Source organism: Cottoperca gobio, chromosome 21, assembly GCF_900634415.1.
Source record: "Cottoperca gobio chromosome 21, fCotGob3.1, whole genome shotgun sequence".
In the NCBI taxonomy this organism is placed as follows: Eukaryota; Metazoa; Chordata; class Actinopteri; order Perciformes; family Bovichtidae; genus Cottoperca; species Cottoperca gobio.
In genome coordinates this window covers 12,723,821-12,741,781 of record NC_041375.1, presented here as the reverse complement: position 1 = coordinate 12,741,781, position 17,961 = coordinate 12,723,821, and the positions used below count along the sequence as shown (strand labels likewise).

At 39.6% G+C, this 17,961-nt stretch overlaps 1 protein-coding gene across 1 annotated transcript in view; it reads left to right on the top strand.

Annotated features, from left to right (window-relative positions):
• abca12 (ATP-binding cassette, sub-family A (ABC1), member 12) overlaps positions 1–17,961 on the top strand; it is a 78,390-nt gene that overhangs the window by 27,807 nt on the left and 32,622 nt on the right. The window contains 21 exon segments of the mRNA XM_029459371.1: positions 450–618; positions 844–1,061; positions 2,230–2,482; positions 2,565–2,695; positions 4,691–4,806; positions 5,069–5,136; positions 5,555–5,703; positions 5,868–5,998; positions 6,296–6,438; positions 7,988–8,155; positions 8,381–8,598; positions 9,727–9,921; positions 9,923–10,669; positions 10,832–10,938; positions 12,104–12,210; positions 12,897–13,096; positions 13,689–13,765; positions 14,746–14,873; positions 15,868–16,038; positions 16,704–16,868; positions 17,107–17,302. Coding sequence (XP_029315231.1) covers positions 450–618; positions 844–1,061; positions 2,230–2,482; positions 2,565–2,695; positions 4,691–4,806; positions 5,069–5,136; positions 5,555–5,703; positions 5,868–5,998; positions 6,296–6,438; positions 7,988–8,155; positions 8,381–8,598; positions 9,727–9,921; positions 9,923–10,669; positions 10,832–10,938; positions 12,104–12,210; positions 12,897–13,096; positions 13,689–13,765; positions 14,746–14,873; positions 15,868–16,038; positions 16,704–16,868; positions 17,107–17,302 — 3,857 coding nt within the window.

The window sequence follows — 17,961 nt, the reverse complement described above, 5'->3', positions numbered from 1 at the left end:
AAAAAAAAGCCAGTATCAGATGGGCTTCAATCTATACTATGAACAAATATAGTGTAGTTTAGCAGAGCACTATTAAAGTGCTATTGTGTGTCTTGTGTCTGCCTTAGTGGGTACTTGTTACAATCAATCTGAGATTTCTGACATGGGAGAAACTCTATAGCTGACCCAGTGTTTGTTCAGATACATTGAGTTTGCATATACAGTATATTTGGGTGTGTACTTGCTATGTCAGTCTGGGAGAAGCGACAATACCTGTGGGATATTTCTGCCCTTTCCTTTTCTTCTCTGTAAACTGCATGAACAGAGAGATAGAGATATTTCCCTTGTGCCTTTACCTTTTGTGTCCCAGACACTTTGTTCTATCTACATCCCTGTCTTACAAACTGAACTAGTTATTTCTGAACAATACATATGAAACGCAATAAGACGTTTTCATTTTTTTCCTCAAGGCTAATGGCACGTTGGAATGCAGTGACAGTTCTCGAAGCATGGGAGCCGGTAAGAGAGGCAGCGGGATTAAGCCACGCCACCATGTCTATGTGGTGCAACATCAGCGTGCAGCCTGTTTTTGAGGCCTATGCTGCAGCCCAGACTGTCTATGCCCACATGAACATGAGTGTGAGTACGGTAGATGCTTATTTCTGCAACCAAAACATGAAATACAAACAAACTAATTTGATAGAAGGCTATTACATTCAGAATGTGCTTCTTAGACCGCACTGAAATATTAAAATATGTGACAACAATTATTAAACTACAATTAACGATTTCACCACTTGGTGGCAGTGTTGACACACAGAGAAAGCTGCCACATTACATCTGTGTTGTATGTTTTCTGTACAGCACATGGGTATGGGACCAATGACTGTGAGAGCTAGAGCTGCCAGGATTGTCAAGACCGTACAGTCTCTCTACCATGTCAACATTAACAGCTCACTTGTGACAGAGCAGCTCATCATGGCTATCTTGAGCCAGCTCTCTGAGCTCGCAGGCCAGCCTCTAAATCCTGAGGCAGAGCTTTACTGGTACAAGCAGCTCCAAGACATGCAGTTGCAAAACAGGTGACTATTTACAGCCACATAAGATGATGTCATTGCTAACAAGATGTGCCTGATTTACAATGCTTAAGAGGAAAATACATCATAAAAAACCTAACAACATTTGTAGTGAATCAGACGTTCCAGATCCATGAAATTATTCAGTGATTATTGTTAAGACAACACGTCAAACTTACTTTGTAGACTCTCAAAGCCTTCACTTAAAAAATAACTAAATGTGTTGCATCAGCAGCTTGGAATTAAAGATCAACAACTTCTTTAAAAAAAAAAACACATGTAGAGAAATCCATCATAGAATATTTTTGTTCCCAATTTGTTCACCAACAAAGACTTTAGTAGATCGGATAGCACGGACAACACTGGAGCCACAGGATATGATGCAATCATATCAAAATATAGTGCAGCCACCAAACAAAACCCCCTGAACATTACAGTATGATCATATTTAACAGTATTTTCTTTGACTGAAGAAATGTTCTGTACATTTCCATTAAATTCCCTCAAGAGTTGGTTGCATCTCTACACAGACCCATAGACACAGACTCTTTTATACATACAGGAACTCACCTCTCCATTTGTTGTTACAACATTAAATGCACCAGGCCGATTTGATTCATACCTAATTACACAAGAAATTGGAGTTATCGCATTTAAATTCAGCTTCATTCATTTCATGCGATTCTTCCTGAAATCAGGCAGGCCTGCACATATCGCAGTTTAACCATGATTCAGCTAGCCGAGACATCCTCCTAAAATTGATTTCCTTTTATATGCCAGCTGCAATAATGATCCACAATTGTGATAAGGATCACATTTTGCATATCACAGGTAATCCATCAGGTCTGGCTACATGAGTTATAGATCATTAGTCACAGTAGAAAGACTCAACAGTCTATTATCACGGATGAAAAATGGAAACTATGTGAATAAGTATAAAGCAAGATGATGAAGAAATATTATTTCTGGTCAAAGCTAAGAAATGTGAGTTGGAATCACTGTGTTCAAGAAATTAATTAAAAACATGGTTTGCATTTCATGAAAGAAGTAGGCGCGATTTAGTCTCGAATCCATTGTCCATAGATATGCTTTAGGTCCTACAATTAATCTGATTTTATGTTTATTCATATTGGCATTTTTTACATGACTTTAATTGAAATTCTCCCCTCTTCAGTTTGTCTTCTTTCAAAATGCTCTCAGATGAGCTGGTAAGCATGGCCCCATTCATCCAGCCTTACACGGAAGCCATAGAGGAAGCACTGAGCCACATCCTGGACAACTACCATCTCATTCAAGACAGCAGCTCATCCCAGGACCTCTTCAGAGAAGCAGCAATGATCTTCCTATCCAGTGCAAACATCACATGGGACAACCCAATGATGTGGGGAAATTTCTCTGGACTTGATCTGCAGAACATCCTGGAAATTGTGCAGGAACTCACTGAAGCTTAATTCCCAACCCAACATAAGTTTTGCCTCATCTCGTAACATCTCCCTCCACATCCTCAAGAGGGCGGAACGTTTCATCCAGATGACAATACCAGAAGTGTTTGCTGAATATCTGCTTGCTGGCCTCAAAGTAGCAACCACATATTTTGAGAGCATCTCCGCCGCCGGTGGACCAGACAGCTTGAATCAGTTGTGAGTGAAGCTGTTATTTTCAAAATATTTCCATAGACCAATTGACAAAATTGCCATAATGTTATGTAATGCATGTTGAAAAAGGCTTGACAATTAGTACCCATCAACAAACATAGCTGTAGCAGACACCAACAATATTGTATTCACATATTAATTAGACTAACTCCTTGAAATATGCTACCATCACTGTAAAGTCACTATAAATCAGCAGATACCCTCTAAATCAGGGGTGGGGAACCTTTTTCCTATCAATAGCCATTTTGTTTTTACAACATCCTTCGAGGGCCATACTAATTATTGAACTCATAACCTCTGCAAATTTTATTTAAGACACAGCCCATTCATTTCACCTTTCTTTTATGCTGTGCAAAAAAAGCAACCTTTTTATCCATGTATCTTTCTGTTTTATCATAAATCATAAATCCTTTATTAGTCCCACAACGGGGAAATGTATCTTGTCACAGCAAAAGAACATATGAAGTAAAAAGGCAGTAAACAATAATTAAATAGAATAAAAAATAATATAAGTACCAAGAGGTTGATAGAAAATAAAGTGAGTATTGTAAATGGCAGTGATAATTGCACAGCAGTGGTGGAACAGTCTGTTCTTGGTGTGGTGGTCTACCTCTCTATCTGTCCATGTTTGTATGTTACGCTCTGCAGAGAGCTGCTTGTTGGGCCAAACTCCGCCGAAGAGCGTTAAATTTATCCAAACACACTCGTCCTTTCAGCTCGTGCAGTTCGGCATGTTTCGTGCAGTAATGACGCTCGAGATTATTTTTCCATCACTGCAAGTTCGACCGCACAAACTAGACACACTGGCCTTTTACTTCCACAAAGAAATAATCGTTCGTCCATTTCTCCTGGAAAGTGCGACATTCTGCATCCACCTTTCTGATGAAGTACAAATATTTTTGTAATATAAATAGTGCTTAAAATGATCAACTAATAGAACTGATTCTCCTGAATAAAAACGTATGAGGGGTTAGCTACTAAGAATACGATTGGTGAGAAATATAAATGCTAAGCAGCCCGATTGAGTTGAGTTAGCTTCTTGTGATGCGAGTATTAGTGAGACTTATAATAGGCTATAGGCCCTACTGCAATTAATGAAAACTGTAATTCTTAAAGCAGCTTTAACTAATAAATATTTTTATGTTAAAGTGGATCAAGGGATCACACGTAGGCCTACCGTAGTTAGGAACCCACAGAGAATTATTACCTGACTGCAGTTCCCCCTAGCTCTATCGGGTGTTTTAGCGTCTTTTAGCTCATAGCCTAGTTGTGATTTTCTGACCCACATCTTTACAGTTTTGGTTTACCATCACTATTCCTATCAACGGGTAGCTGTTTTTAGTGAAAATGTTCTAATAAAAACACTGTATGCTACTTGCTTTCCAGCATCAAACAGCAGACAGATAAAGTTAACAACTAGCTTGTGAACATAGTTTAGCATTTAGCAGCGAGAGAGCAAGATATTTCTATGGGGACTTGTTGTTGTGAATAGTTATTTTGCTAAATGCTAATCTGTAAAGATTTAGGCCTATAGCCAGCAAATGTTTGCTAACAAATTTGCAACATCACATTTCTGATATGTCAATATTGTGTTAACAGCTGTTTCCGCTGCCCCGAGGCAGCCAAACAAGTTGTTCATTGCATGTTCAATTATGCATTTGTTACAGGGAAATAGACTTAGTTAAACAGGACATATTAGACAGCATTTTTTCATCTGGGTGAACGAGGTCAAATTGCAGTCCTTGGTATTCAAGGTGCTTTTGGTTGTACTGTCCTACTAACTAGGCCTAGTTAAGCGAAATTAATTGCATTTATCTTGCATTTTAGAAAAATTGTCCCTTGGAGGATAATTGTAATAAAAATAATTAATACTCTCTGTTCCAGATGCATAATTTAAAACAAACAGAAAGATGGACTGCAGGCAGTCCTGCAATTTGATGAGACTTGATTTGAAATATTGATGCATTTCTATTTCTTCAGGATTCTGGATGAGATGAAAACAGTCCAGAGCCTCCTGCCACCAAACAGCCCAGCCCAGGCCTACGTCTCTGTCCTCATTAACATCACTCACTTTATCTTGAGTCTGGCCAAGGCAAGTCAGCTTCTCCGTGTCACTGTAGGTGGACAGGATGTGGAATCTTGATGAACTCTGATGGAGTGGAGGTCGCATTGTGCACTTCATTATTCAAGCGTTGATGCCAGACAGCCTAAGAGCTGTGAATCAAAGTAGCACAATGTTTATGTGGTCTGTTGTAAGAATAAGACGCTTCACTCCAAGTTTAACGTGGAACATTATGTTTGTATGTTTGACATTGAAATTGAGATCCACATTGTGAATAATATTTATTGTGATTTCAGGTAACATGAGCCTCTGGGCAAGTTTTGAGAGTGCATCAGTAGAAAATGTGCCCATCATTTTTGGCCAGGTAAGGCTTTAAACACTGTCACATGTGCATAGGAAGTTTATTATGTGCCTTCTCCTTTCAATAAAGTTTACTGTATATTGATTTTGTGGAAAATGAATGACATTCAAAATGAAATGCTGAGTAATCATCTCAATGCCATCTACTGAACCTATTGGCCAACACCCAGTTCCAAACCACATATGTCTACAGGCCAGTATGAGGGTATTGAAATTCAGTATCATTTATCATCAGAGACAAACAAAACAAAAGATCTTATATTTATCAGTTATGTGTCCTGAACACAATGATCTCATAATATTTCATGGATCAAAGGGCACATGAAACATTAGTTATGTCGTTGAGGTGTTGCATTGAATCACATAAAATAAGTATTTGAAAAATGAAACTCCCTCTAAATTTCCCCCTTTTTTGTTGTCAGATGGGCAAACTCTTGAGCATGCTTTGGCCACTCATCATGGGAGGCCCAGGCTCACATACAACTGCTCCATCTCTGGAGGACTTTGCTCATCTTGCTCCAGTCCTGGAGCAGGTGATGACTGGGAAGGCAGACCAGGACACGTGGAACAAGTACGTTTAATTAACACTTGTAATAGAAACAAGTGTTTCGTAATGTTGGTGAAACAGCTGGTTTTTGAAAATGATGAGATATACATTTTACATTTTATAATAAAAACTGCTGTTGAGTTGCTTCTGTGATTGTCGTAAACCAAATGCCATGTGTGTTGTCACAGACTTGAAAAGATACTAGAGGCACTACTGTCAACCCTCAAAGGAACAGAGCTATGGGACGGAATCCCATCTTTTATCCCACTGTTGGAGAAAATCGTAGGAAGTATGGTGAACAACTGGCAAGCACAGAACGGTGAGTACACAACTGAACAGCAAGGCTGTAGACTTACATTTGTGTAGCCAAGAGTGGGATATAAGTTTACTGATCACTGTAACACAGCAAGAAGTAAGGAAGGAACACAACATTGTAACATATTAAACACAGAGGTCACCTTTAGACAATGACACACCTTAAACATACCTGAACCAGCTGTTCAAAAGTTTCTCCTGTAGCATTTCATAAATATAACCAATGTTCTGATCTACAGTATACCTGGCTCTTTTGTAAAGCCATTCTTATTGGTCAAACTCTGTCTTTTATTTCTCCCAGTGATGATACTAAGCCTTCAGACGCCTTTCGTGGTCCTGATGAGAGAAATGGCACAGTCTGTGAACACCAGTCATTTTAACTTGTCTGAGATCTCGGAAAGAATGCCGCCTGCCATTGAACGCACGGTGAAGGCAGCTGAGCAGGTCAGACCACTATTTCCTGAAATAGCCTTTGTACGTTCTGGATCACTGTGTTTCAGTTTCTTCACAGTCATTTGCTGGCACTTTTGTTGTGGATGTTTGCATGTGGGATACAGAGTGATGCGGGAGATGAGCTTTTGTACCAACGATAAATCTTCATGCATTATTGCAAATTACGAAATATATCTCTCGTCTTGGCGTCACACCTAATTTAATAACAATTGCCACAAACTTAACTGATGTACAGAGCATCATGGGGATGTGTTGTTTTTTTTGAGTATCTGTCTGTTCCACCTAGCCATACGCACGTTTATTTACCCTTTTCTAAAGACTTTTGACAGACAACATTCCAGGACAGAGATAACATGTGGGTATAACTTGGCTGTCAGCACGCAGCATGTTGATGCAACTGCAATTTGTTGCGTACATTATTCATGCCTCTTCCACAGGTTAATAATATACCTTATTTAGTGGTAAGAAGTGCTGCTCTATGTGACACTGATAGAAGGCCTTCTGATTTACAAAAGAAAAAAAAAAGACAAGGAAAAACAACTCTGGTACATACAGTATGCGTCCCCAAACTAGAGCCTGAGCCATACATTGGCAAACTATCTGCTGATATTGACTCGTCACAGATACTGTATGTCACTATCAGTGTTTATGTTGGCATACACAAACAACACAGAGGTCTTTACACCAGTTATGAGGGTATTTGAATGCAGCATCATCACAGACACACAAACAAAACAAAAAAGATATATTTTTTGTTTTCATGCCTGTACAGTAAATATGAAGCCACTTGACCTCGAGCAGCTAGTTAGCTTAGCATAAAGACTGGAAACAGGGGAAAACAGCTAGCCTGTCTCTGTCAAAAGTAACAAAATACACCCACCAGACTTTCTGAAGCTCATGAACTAACATTTATCTCTTTTGTTAAATTTCCATTATTATTATAAAACTAAATACAATTATTCCTTTTCATTTACTACAGTCTACCGTTCAAATTATACCATCAGCCTACATTTACTGTAGGCTAACTGTCTTGTTTATTTGGTATGTGGCCTCGTACATATTTTTCTCATCTATCCATATCATTATCAGCAAAAAAAAAGCCAGTATCAGATGGGCTTCAATCTATACTATGAACAAATATAGTTTAGTTTAGCAGAGCACTATTAAAGTGCTATTGTGTGTCTTGTGTCTGCCTTAGTGGGTACTTGTTACAATCAATCTGAGATTTCTGACATGGAAGAAACTCTATAGCTGACCCAGTGTTTGTTCAGATACATTGAGTTTGCATATACAGTATATTTGGGTGTGTACTTGCTATGTCAGTCTGGGAGAAGCGACAATACCTGTGTGATATTTCTGCCCTTTCCTTTTCTTCTCTGTAAACTGCATGAACAGAGAGATAGAGATATTTCCCTTGTGCCTTTACCTTTTGTGTCCCAGACACTTTGTTCTATCTACATCCCTGTCTTACAAACTGAACTAGTTATTTCTGAACAATACATATGAAACGCAATAAGACGTTTTCATTTTTTTCCTCAAGGCTAATGGCACGTTGGAATGCAGTGACGTTCTCGAAGCATGGGAGCCGGTAAGAAAGGCGGCGGGGTTAAGCCACGCCACCATGTCTATGTGGTGCAACATCAGCGTGCAGCCTGTTTTTGAGGCCTATGCTGCAGCCCAGACTGTCTATGCCCACATGAACATGAGTGTGAGTACGGTAGATGCTTATTTCTGCAACCAAAACATGAAATACAAACAAACTAATTTGATAGAAGGCTATTACATTCAGAATATGCTTCTTAGACCGCACTGAAATATTAAAATATGTGCCAACGATTATTCAAATACAATTAACGGTTTCACCACTTGGTGGCAGTGTTGACACACAGAGAAAGCTGCCACATTACATCTGTGTTGTATGTTTTCTGTACAGCACATGGGTGTGGGACCAATGACTGTGAGAGCTAGAGCTGCCAGGATTGTCAAGACCGTACAGTCTCTCTACCATGTCAACATTAACAGCTCACTTGTGACAGAGCAGCTCATCATGGCTATCTTGAGCCAGCTCTCTGAGCTCGCAGGCCAGCCTCTAAATCCTGAGGCAGAGCTTTACTGGTACAAGCAGCTCCAAGACATGCAGTTGCAAAACAGGTGACTATTTACAGCCACATAAGATGATGTCATTGCTAACAAGATGTGCCTGATTTACAATGCTTAAGAGGAAAATACATCATAAAAAACCTAACAACATTTGTAGTGAATCAGACGTTCCAGATCCATGAAATTATTCAGTGATTATTGTTAAGACAACACGTCAAACTTACTTTTGTAGACTCTCAAAACCTTCACTTAAAAAATAACTAAATGTGTTGCATCAGCAGCTTGGAATTAAAGATCAACAACTTCTTTAAAAAAAAAACACATGTAGAGAAATCCATCATAGAATATTTTTATTCCCAATTTGTTCACCAACAAAGACTTTAGTAGATCGGATAGCACGGACAACACTGGAGCCACAGGATATGATGCAATCATATCAAAATATAGTGCAGCCACCAAACAAAACCCCCTGAACATTACAGTATGATCATATTTAACAGTATTTTCTTTGACTGAAGAAATGTTCTGTACATTTCCATTAAATTCCCTCAAGAGTTGGTTGCATCTCTACACAGACCCATAGACACAGACTCTTTTATACATACAGGAACTCACCTCTCCATTTGTTGTTACAACATTAAATGCACCAGGCCGATTTGATTCATACCTAATTACACAAGAAATTGGAGTTATCGCATTTAAATTCAGCTTCATTCATTTCATGCAATTCTGCCTGAAACCAGGCAGGCCTGCAGAGATAGCGGATTAACCATGATTCAGCTAGCCGAGACATCCTCTTAAAATTGATTTCCTTTTATATGCCAGCTGCAATAATGAGCCAGGCATGGTGATAAGGATCACATTTTGCATATCACAGGTAATCCATCAGGTCTGGCTACATGAGTTATAGATCATTGATCACAGTGGAAAGAATCCACAGTCTATTATCACGGATGAAATATGGAAACTATGTGAATAAGCATAAAGCAAGATGATGAAGAAATATTATTTCTGGTCAAAGCAGTGACATGAGAATTCTATGGAATCACTGTATTCAAGAAATTAATTAAAAACATGGTTTGCATGAATAACACAACTGAGAACTAGTCCTGTGATCATTGAAACTAATTCATATTGGCATTTTTTACATGACTTTAATTGAAATTCTCCCCTCTTCAGTTTGTCTTCTTTCAAAATGCTCTCAGATGAGCTGGTAAGCATGGCCCCATTCATCCAGCCTTACACGGAAGCCATAGAGGAAGCACTGAGCCACATCCTGGACAACTACCATCTCATTCAAGACAGCAGCTCATCCCAGGACCTCTTCAGAGAAGCAGCAATGATCTTCCTATCCAGTGCAAACATCACATGGGACAACCCAATGATGTGGGGCAAATTTCTCTGGACTTAATGAAGCATCTCTTACAGACATGATAAGGCAAGCTGTGAAACTGATCATTGACATGGAGATATTTGGGACTGAGCCTATGGTTTACCAAGCCTTGGAGCAATTTCTGTCATCCAATGACTCAAGCATGATTGTGCAGAAGGTGTCCGCGATGGTTGCATGGTTGGCCTCCACTCGAGCGTCAGGACTGGATCTGCTGACTCAGGCTCTGCCCAAAATCTATGACATTCTCAGGCCTCTCTTGTCTGTCCTGACCCAGATGAGTATGGACATGCCAGCTAACATGGAGCTGTTTGAAGACCTAGCTGGAAACATAATTGCAATGATAAGGCAGTTGGTAAGCAGCAGTGGTGTTCTGACCCACATGGACCGCCGTCCGAGTATGTTTCAGCACGAAATGAATGGCGGTAACTATACGAGGAGAGCCCGATTCAGACGTGAGGCCCCGTTGATGCCTGCAAGAGAACCAATGGATGACTTCATAGACCTGTTCTACATCGACTACCCTACCATGTTCAAAGCCATCTCTGTCCCTGCTACCACATATGAAATCATGGAGACAGTCCACGTGTTCTTTGCCAATCCTGATCTGAGCGTTGTGGTGAAGGGAGCTGCAAGCGAAATGCCGTGGGGTTTGAATGCCTCTCGGGACGAGACCATTGATGCTGCCCTTGGCATGCTCTCCTTCTTCACTTTACCGGGCACGTTTCAAATGTAAGTGCTACTTGCACCTTCACAAAAATGGCTTCAGAAATAAGAAATAAAAAAAAAATACTTTTTGCCCTTTTTAGCTATGTAAACTCAGTCGCTTCAGATATAAGTTTGCCGCAGCATATAAAAACAACTAATTTGAATCATGTGTTTAATCTTCCCCAGGTCATCTATAGATCTTCTCATGGATGCTGCCCATATGCTTCCCGATGGCTTTCCATTCTCTTCGGTGCTTAAAGATATCACCAGAGTGCTCACCGGTGAATCTCAAGGTAACTTAACGGCCTCTCTGACTCAGTCTGGTCAGTTAGAGGCTTCTTTGACCAAATAAATGTGCACTCATTAGTTAAATCCCCAAATGAATGATGCTTTATCCTTTTAGTTTCTCCAAATTAACTTTACCTACTGACTCCTCAGTGAATTCACTCCCACTCATGCTTAATTATTGCTGTAATGTAGAGCTCACACTGAGGCTGCAGCTTGTGTTTACGTACCTGCTGTGACAGTATGTGCAGTATAAGCACAGTCTGCCAGCTTGTGCCATTAACAAAAAGTAACACAGCATGGAAGAATGGCACCCCTTTTCTCTGACCTTCATAGCTATTACAGGACCATGGGAAGACCATCAAACGTTTTGTTAATGCTGTTGTTATTGTATACATGATTATAGTGCGCCATAATTCATTCTGGAGATATGAGGAATAAGGCTTCACGTCAGCTTAGCTTGAGCTCCCAAAGAGCCCAAGGCCATATGGCCCTTCTCCAGCAGAAAGCCACTCAGCACCTTTTTAAATCTCATTAGCAAAGTAGAATTCAATCACTTATCCTGTCCGCCCTCGCTAAACGTCTCCCCTCGCACTCACACAAGTGGACATCTATGACCTCCTTTTAATTGGCATCTGTGCTTGTGTGATAATGTTTTCAGTGCATAGAATTACTTTGTAAGCAGCTGCAGCCGCTTCACTTCTCCTCAACCCCACTCCTGTTCTTTGCACACACACCCAGAGTGAACTGTTGTAATTGCAAAGGCCTCTAGGTGTTGAGCACCCTGAGATTAAACATCACCATTGTCTAATTTTGGCCTAATTAAATATTCTGTCATCACATCTTGCTGCCCAAGGTGGAGCCTTTCTTTGGGCTTGTCAGATGTGTTTAAATGCACGACAGCATCCCGTACTCCTGGCCCTTCTGGCCCCATCAGTCCAGCACAGGGCTTCACTTAAAGCACATCATTTGCTGCTCGCTGGCCAACGACGCTGCCCTGTAATAGTGCGAGTCGTAATGCAATCCAGTGGGATGTCATGTTATTCTGTCACCTTACAGACCTTACTGCCCTTTTTTCCCTTTCCCATCCCTTCTTGCTGTCTAACTCTAATAACCTCTCTCTTACCCTTATCCCCCCCCCCCTCCTCCTTCACTCTCTGCCCCCCTTCACAGAGAACCTAATGCTCATGCAACAGACCATCCAAACAGCCATTGAGCTCCTCCAGATCAACCTGATGGATCCGCAAATCACAGAGCAACTCGGCCACCTGCGATCCCAGGTGTTGCATTAACCCTGCCACTTTTACACATTCAACATTCATCAAAATAGGGAAAATAGACGTCTGAAAAATACTTTAAGGATTCATTTAGTGTTTCAACTGGCACTATTATAATTAGAAGTACTTAGAATCGAGATGATTATGATATGTTGTCAGGGTTAAGACCCACTCATATGTACTGTAAGTGCCTGTGATAGAAGTGTTATTATTGTGATCATACTATGTTGTGGTTATGACTGTGTTGTTTGAAAAGGATATCAATTGGAATAAAACATAGGATGCGAATAGGCTACAAAAAACAACACCACCACTGCTTAGACTTTGCCTACAGTTTGAACAAAATGGGTTTTTGTAGGTTGACAGTAATATTTCTTTGATTAAATGCTGAAAGAAAAAGGCTTCAATCAGCTTTAATCATAAACCTCAAGTATTCAATGCTTTCCTCAGTCCTAAAGGGAAAGCCTAAAAGACAGAATCATCGCCAGTAAAACCTTTCAGAAATCAAATTCTTTTTATCACATTTTTACAGGCTCTAACCCTAACCCTAAAATCTTACAATAAACCTTATTGGGGAAATATTCCCACGCCACAGCAGCAAAGTATGTCCAACCAACCAATCTTTGTTGCATAAATGTGATCTTGAGATTTGGCTCTTCCTTGGTTCTTACGTGACTGTTCTGTTGTAGGTCTGCACCTTGGAGGAAACAGAAACGGTGCGTCTGCTGATGTGGGCCGTCTCTATTGAGCCCGGTCAGCTGTGTCACACTTTTCTACCCAGCCTGCAGATATTGGTTGAGAGTCTGATGCTGAACACGACCTCTCTGACCGATGCCATCTTCCAGGCCTTGATCGGGGAACCTACATCCTACAATGTCCAGTCAAACTGGTACAGCATTGTCTTCCTTCTTAAAAGTTTTTCTTTCAAACGTTTTCATAGTAATGAGCAACACTTTGTACAGAGACCGCTGCTCTAACTATCGTCTAGATCAGAGGTTTTCAAAGTGGGAGGCACTTTCGGGGGATGCTCAGTGAATGTTAAAAAAATATTACATCAGTTAATAAAAGAAGATCACATAGAATAGCTTAAATGTGTGATTTAGTTAAAGAGATAGTTGAGAGATACACTAGTTTAGGGAAATATTACAATTTTTCCATCTTTCCCAGAGTCAGAAACTAATAAATGCACGTAGTCTGAAGTTATGTCAAACGGCAATATTAAGCTATCTTGGCTCAATTGTTGACTCTCTATCTATGGGATCAAATTAAATAATCATGATCCCATCTGCATCCAGAAATTGAGCGAAAGTAAGCAAGCAAACTCTTTTATCCCTTTTGTATAATTCACTAAATAGTATTGCAGAGTTGCTGTTGCACTGTAAGGAACTCACCTCCCAGGATCCCAGACAGTTACTCTTGCTGTCATTTGAGGCCAATAAGTTTTAATTTAATAATTTCTTTGTGTCTGTGTGTGTTTACAGGTCCTCTGTGTTGGGTCAAGGTTTAGGCTTAAACACCAGCCATCTGAGCTCTTTCAACATTAACATCACTTCCCCAGGTAAGACATGTCTCTATATCACAGCAGTTGCTCTATTTCACAATATGTTATCATACATCCCTGCACCACTACTACACCTACCAGATATTCCCCTCACTTTCCACCACACAGATTGTATTTCTCACGGCTGATTTTGTAGTTTTGTATATCATTTCTTGGTTGGCTAATTATGAATAAGGAAAAGGACAGACACATTTGAGAGATGAAAAGTCTATATCCAAAATGATATACAGATCATCCATTTGCAGAAAAATTAATATATAATCAATTTTGGAAGGAAATAAAAGTAGTTTAGTGTAATCCAAAAAGTAAGTTTTGAACTGTCCAACATTGTAATTTAGGGCTGTGGTCACTTTTTTATTAAAAGGGTGATGTCTGGCGTGCTATCAGTAGAGACAAACCCATCACAAACCTTGTTTCCATAGCAACAGACTGCTCATTTCAGCTCACCTGTCACTTACTCGTGTCTGGTGCCACTACCTTTCTTGTTGCTGGATTATCTAACAATAATAACTTACTGCAGTGGCCAATTTCTTCACTGTCACTTTATCCATGAGTGTTGCTCTAGTTAACATTAAACCAATGTCCCTTTCATTGTGATTGGCTGACATTTAATGTCATTCAGTGCTGTACTTTGTTGGCTTCTGAGGGTGTCTTCTCTGCCAAAACACCAGCCAGTAGGCCTTTGGCAATTGAAAAGTACACATGAACACACCTTAGGCAGCTGTTTCGCCTATTCTACAGCAGGGAATGCAGTTGAGATAGAGTTCTACATTAAGAAATAATTTACACCCACTTGAAGAATTTATTGAAAAATTCCCCTGGAATCCAAAGTCATTCTTGTTTGTTTCTACTAGTATAGAGGTGAAACTAGATATACTGGTTCTATATAAAACAACTGAAACAATACACTGTATACAATGTCATAATAAAAAATATATGTTTTCAACTTGGTCTTGTATCACTCAATTTCCCAGGAGCAGTGACAGTCGGTGAAATGCTGAGGAATAAAACAGCCTTTGTTATGGATGTTCTGCAACACATGGCTTTTGATCCAGCTGCTCTCCACCTCCTGATGCAAACCACCATACCAAACAAAAATCTAGAGGTAAGCCAGGAACATCTGCAGTACATAGTGTGGAACAGGGTCCTTATTGTATTCTCTTGAAGATAATTACTTCTATACCTTTATAAACTTGCATGTTGTGTGGACTTGCATCATTTCATTGCATTGCCTTTCTACTTTGCCTAAGGCTCATGTTACATGGTGCAAATTACAGTAAATGCTACTTCACTGTCATTGGAAGATAATCCAGTAACCATCAACTAATGGCACAAAAGTTGCATTTCGTAAAGCCAGCTTGTTTTATTTAATACCTCATCTATCAGGCTTGAATAAATATGCTACTGCCTTTACAGCACATTGTGTACTAATTGCAGGCCTAAAGCCACTGTACAAGGATCATTTCTCCAGAGCAGACATGACTTAGTCCTCTTGAAGTCCTCGCTCGTACAACACAGACAATGTTGCAAAGAAAGTGCGCAGAAAATCAGAGCGTTTATCAGCTGGTGGTAACACATTAATGTCTGCACACTACACAGGCAAAATAACAGCACTTATGCATTTATTCAGTAGCAGATCCGTGTGAAGCATACGCGTCCCTTGAATTGGAACAAACACATTTACATGATTGCCAACTTAAAAAACAGTTAAGTCTGGATGACACTTCACAACTTTACTATTCAAAATCTTCATCATTGTCTCTGCATGTATGCTTGATTGCGCACCATTCTTCCCAAGAGTTTAGAGAGCAGCGAGACTGACTTGTCCCCTGACGTACTACACGTGTTTTCACTCAATGGTGGAGAAAACAAACCCACCAGGTTCCAAGATGCCACACTAGCACAGGGGATGTGGAAGTCCATTTACCATATAAACCCAAACACTTTTATATATAGATATAATAGAATAAATATCTGGTATCAGTGATGTAATTGTCAGAGCATATGCCTGTCTGTAGTTCTGTACATGACCGACCTTCTCCTGTGCTTCTGTTGCCAGTTTGAACTGTTTTCATACTCACTGAATGCTTTCGAAACAGATCCTGTCCTGGTTGGTCAACCTGCGTCACTGCAGCTCCACAGCAGCCTTGAAAATGAAAGAGACAGATGCGGTGATCTTGAAGACCTTCTGCTCCTTGTCTGTTGAACAGTGGTACAGCTTCTCACTGCTGATGGCTCGCCATCTCAGCATGGAGAAACTCATCTACAGTGTAAGGCTGAATTCCGATTGAGTCTTTTGTCAAAAGAACAAATAACAGGGCACACCTCCTTTTAAGTGAATGATTTTTTTCTTCTGTTTTTGTAAAAAAATAGCAGAACATGTGAAATATGGTGATTGCACACTTCTGTAATTGGCAACAAAAAATATAACTGTTGGCCATTTGCAAAAGACGCTTCATGCTTTGAGGAAGATGTAAGAAAGAGAGAAAGGCTTTTGTACAAGAAAGTGTTTGTTCGCTAGACGAAGCTCTGCCTCCCTCACACATTTTAAAACATGTGTTTTATAAGTGATCTTTTTTCCATTTGATCTAAGAAAACAAAAGATTATCTTATTACTTAGATACATAAATGTAGAAAAGCGTGCCAACAGGTTTCTTAGTTGGCTTCTTTTCTATTTCAAGTGCAACATTTTCTCTCTTCAACCATAAAAAGATCATTTGAGTTATTTTCATTACCGGTTGTGTTTAATATGTTGTCCTAATTTATTTTGTTTTTTTAAATACAAATTCTATCATAAAGATTAAAGAACAGCATTGGAAAAAATGTCAAGTGCTATATGGATGTAAAGACTAGAGAGAAGAAATAAAAAAGAGCAGCCACAGTGAGGATATTAAAACCACAGAAAAATGTCAGAATATTGGTCCCTGTCTTTTAGATGGTGTTGTCTGAAGAAATGCAGAGCCTGGTGGGAGTTATGCTCCAGGTGGCTGAGGTTATAACCGACATGATGAACACCATTCTTCCTGCCGTTGGTCAGCTTCAAACTTTAATGCTCTCCATCAAAGACCTCAACCTGGGGGGCAACAACGAATTTGAACAAGTATGTTGTCTTTTCGACTGTACAGTGCTTTACCCACAGGGTGTGTGTGATCACTAAAGGCAGTGACCATACTGCATACACAAAACATGTGCAGGCAACATCAAATTGTTTTGCTGAGATTTGTTTTTAATGTTCTTTGAGGGCCCCTCTCATATTTCTATTTGCACGACAAATAATACTTTTTGAAAACATTAAAATCATAAAGTATTCAAAGGTTCAATTTCCTCTTTTACCACAGATGGTGAGAGGACAGAGGTCCAGCATCTCCAGCAGAGCTACATTTGTCACCCTCTCTCGAGCGTTGTGCAGTAAAGGTATCCTGTCTCTGCTTGGGATCGGCAAACTCCCCGTCATGCCAGAGTCAAACTCCTCTTCCCCCAACTACCGCCAGAGGGAGGAGATGATTGAGAGGTTCAAGATTCCACAAAATGCCTGTATGTTCAAAGGAGGCTGGATTTGGGGCTTTTGCAAACTGCATTGTATTGCCAGTACAGTTTTGGTCTTGGTGTTCTGTGTTTTTCTATCAAAACAATTTGTTATTAGTTAGTTGTATGTTAGTTGTATGTTTTACCATTTCTATTAAAGTAGTAAAAGCAGCCACAAAATAAACACAATCAAAAAGAAATAACATGCACCGTATGCACATCAAAGAGATATTTTCTTTGCTTTACAATGGAATGTTTCCATGCATTTTCTAAATTTGCGTATAGAAATCGTATAATTTTGATTGCTCACTTCCAAATATATAAAGGAGTACAGATTAAAGGATAAGGCTATTTTCTTATTATCAGCAAATCCCAATAAGAGTCCAAAACTAACACATTTATAGATCCTACCATCCAGTATTGTTGGAACTACATATTTGTGACTGTTTTTAAAGATTATACAGTCCTAGGGATGAATGTGACAGACACTGTATGGAAGTTGGAAAGCATGAAGTGACTGATTTATGCATTGTTGATCTTGTCATGGTATTTGTCGACAATAGACAAAATAACACCAGCCTCATACCAACCTGCCAAAATATCTTTTCACAAAAATTAGATACCAAACTTGTTTTTTGGACAATTAAAAAATGTTTCCGTCTTGTGAA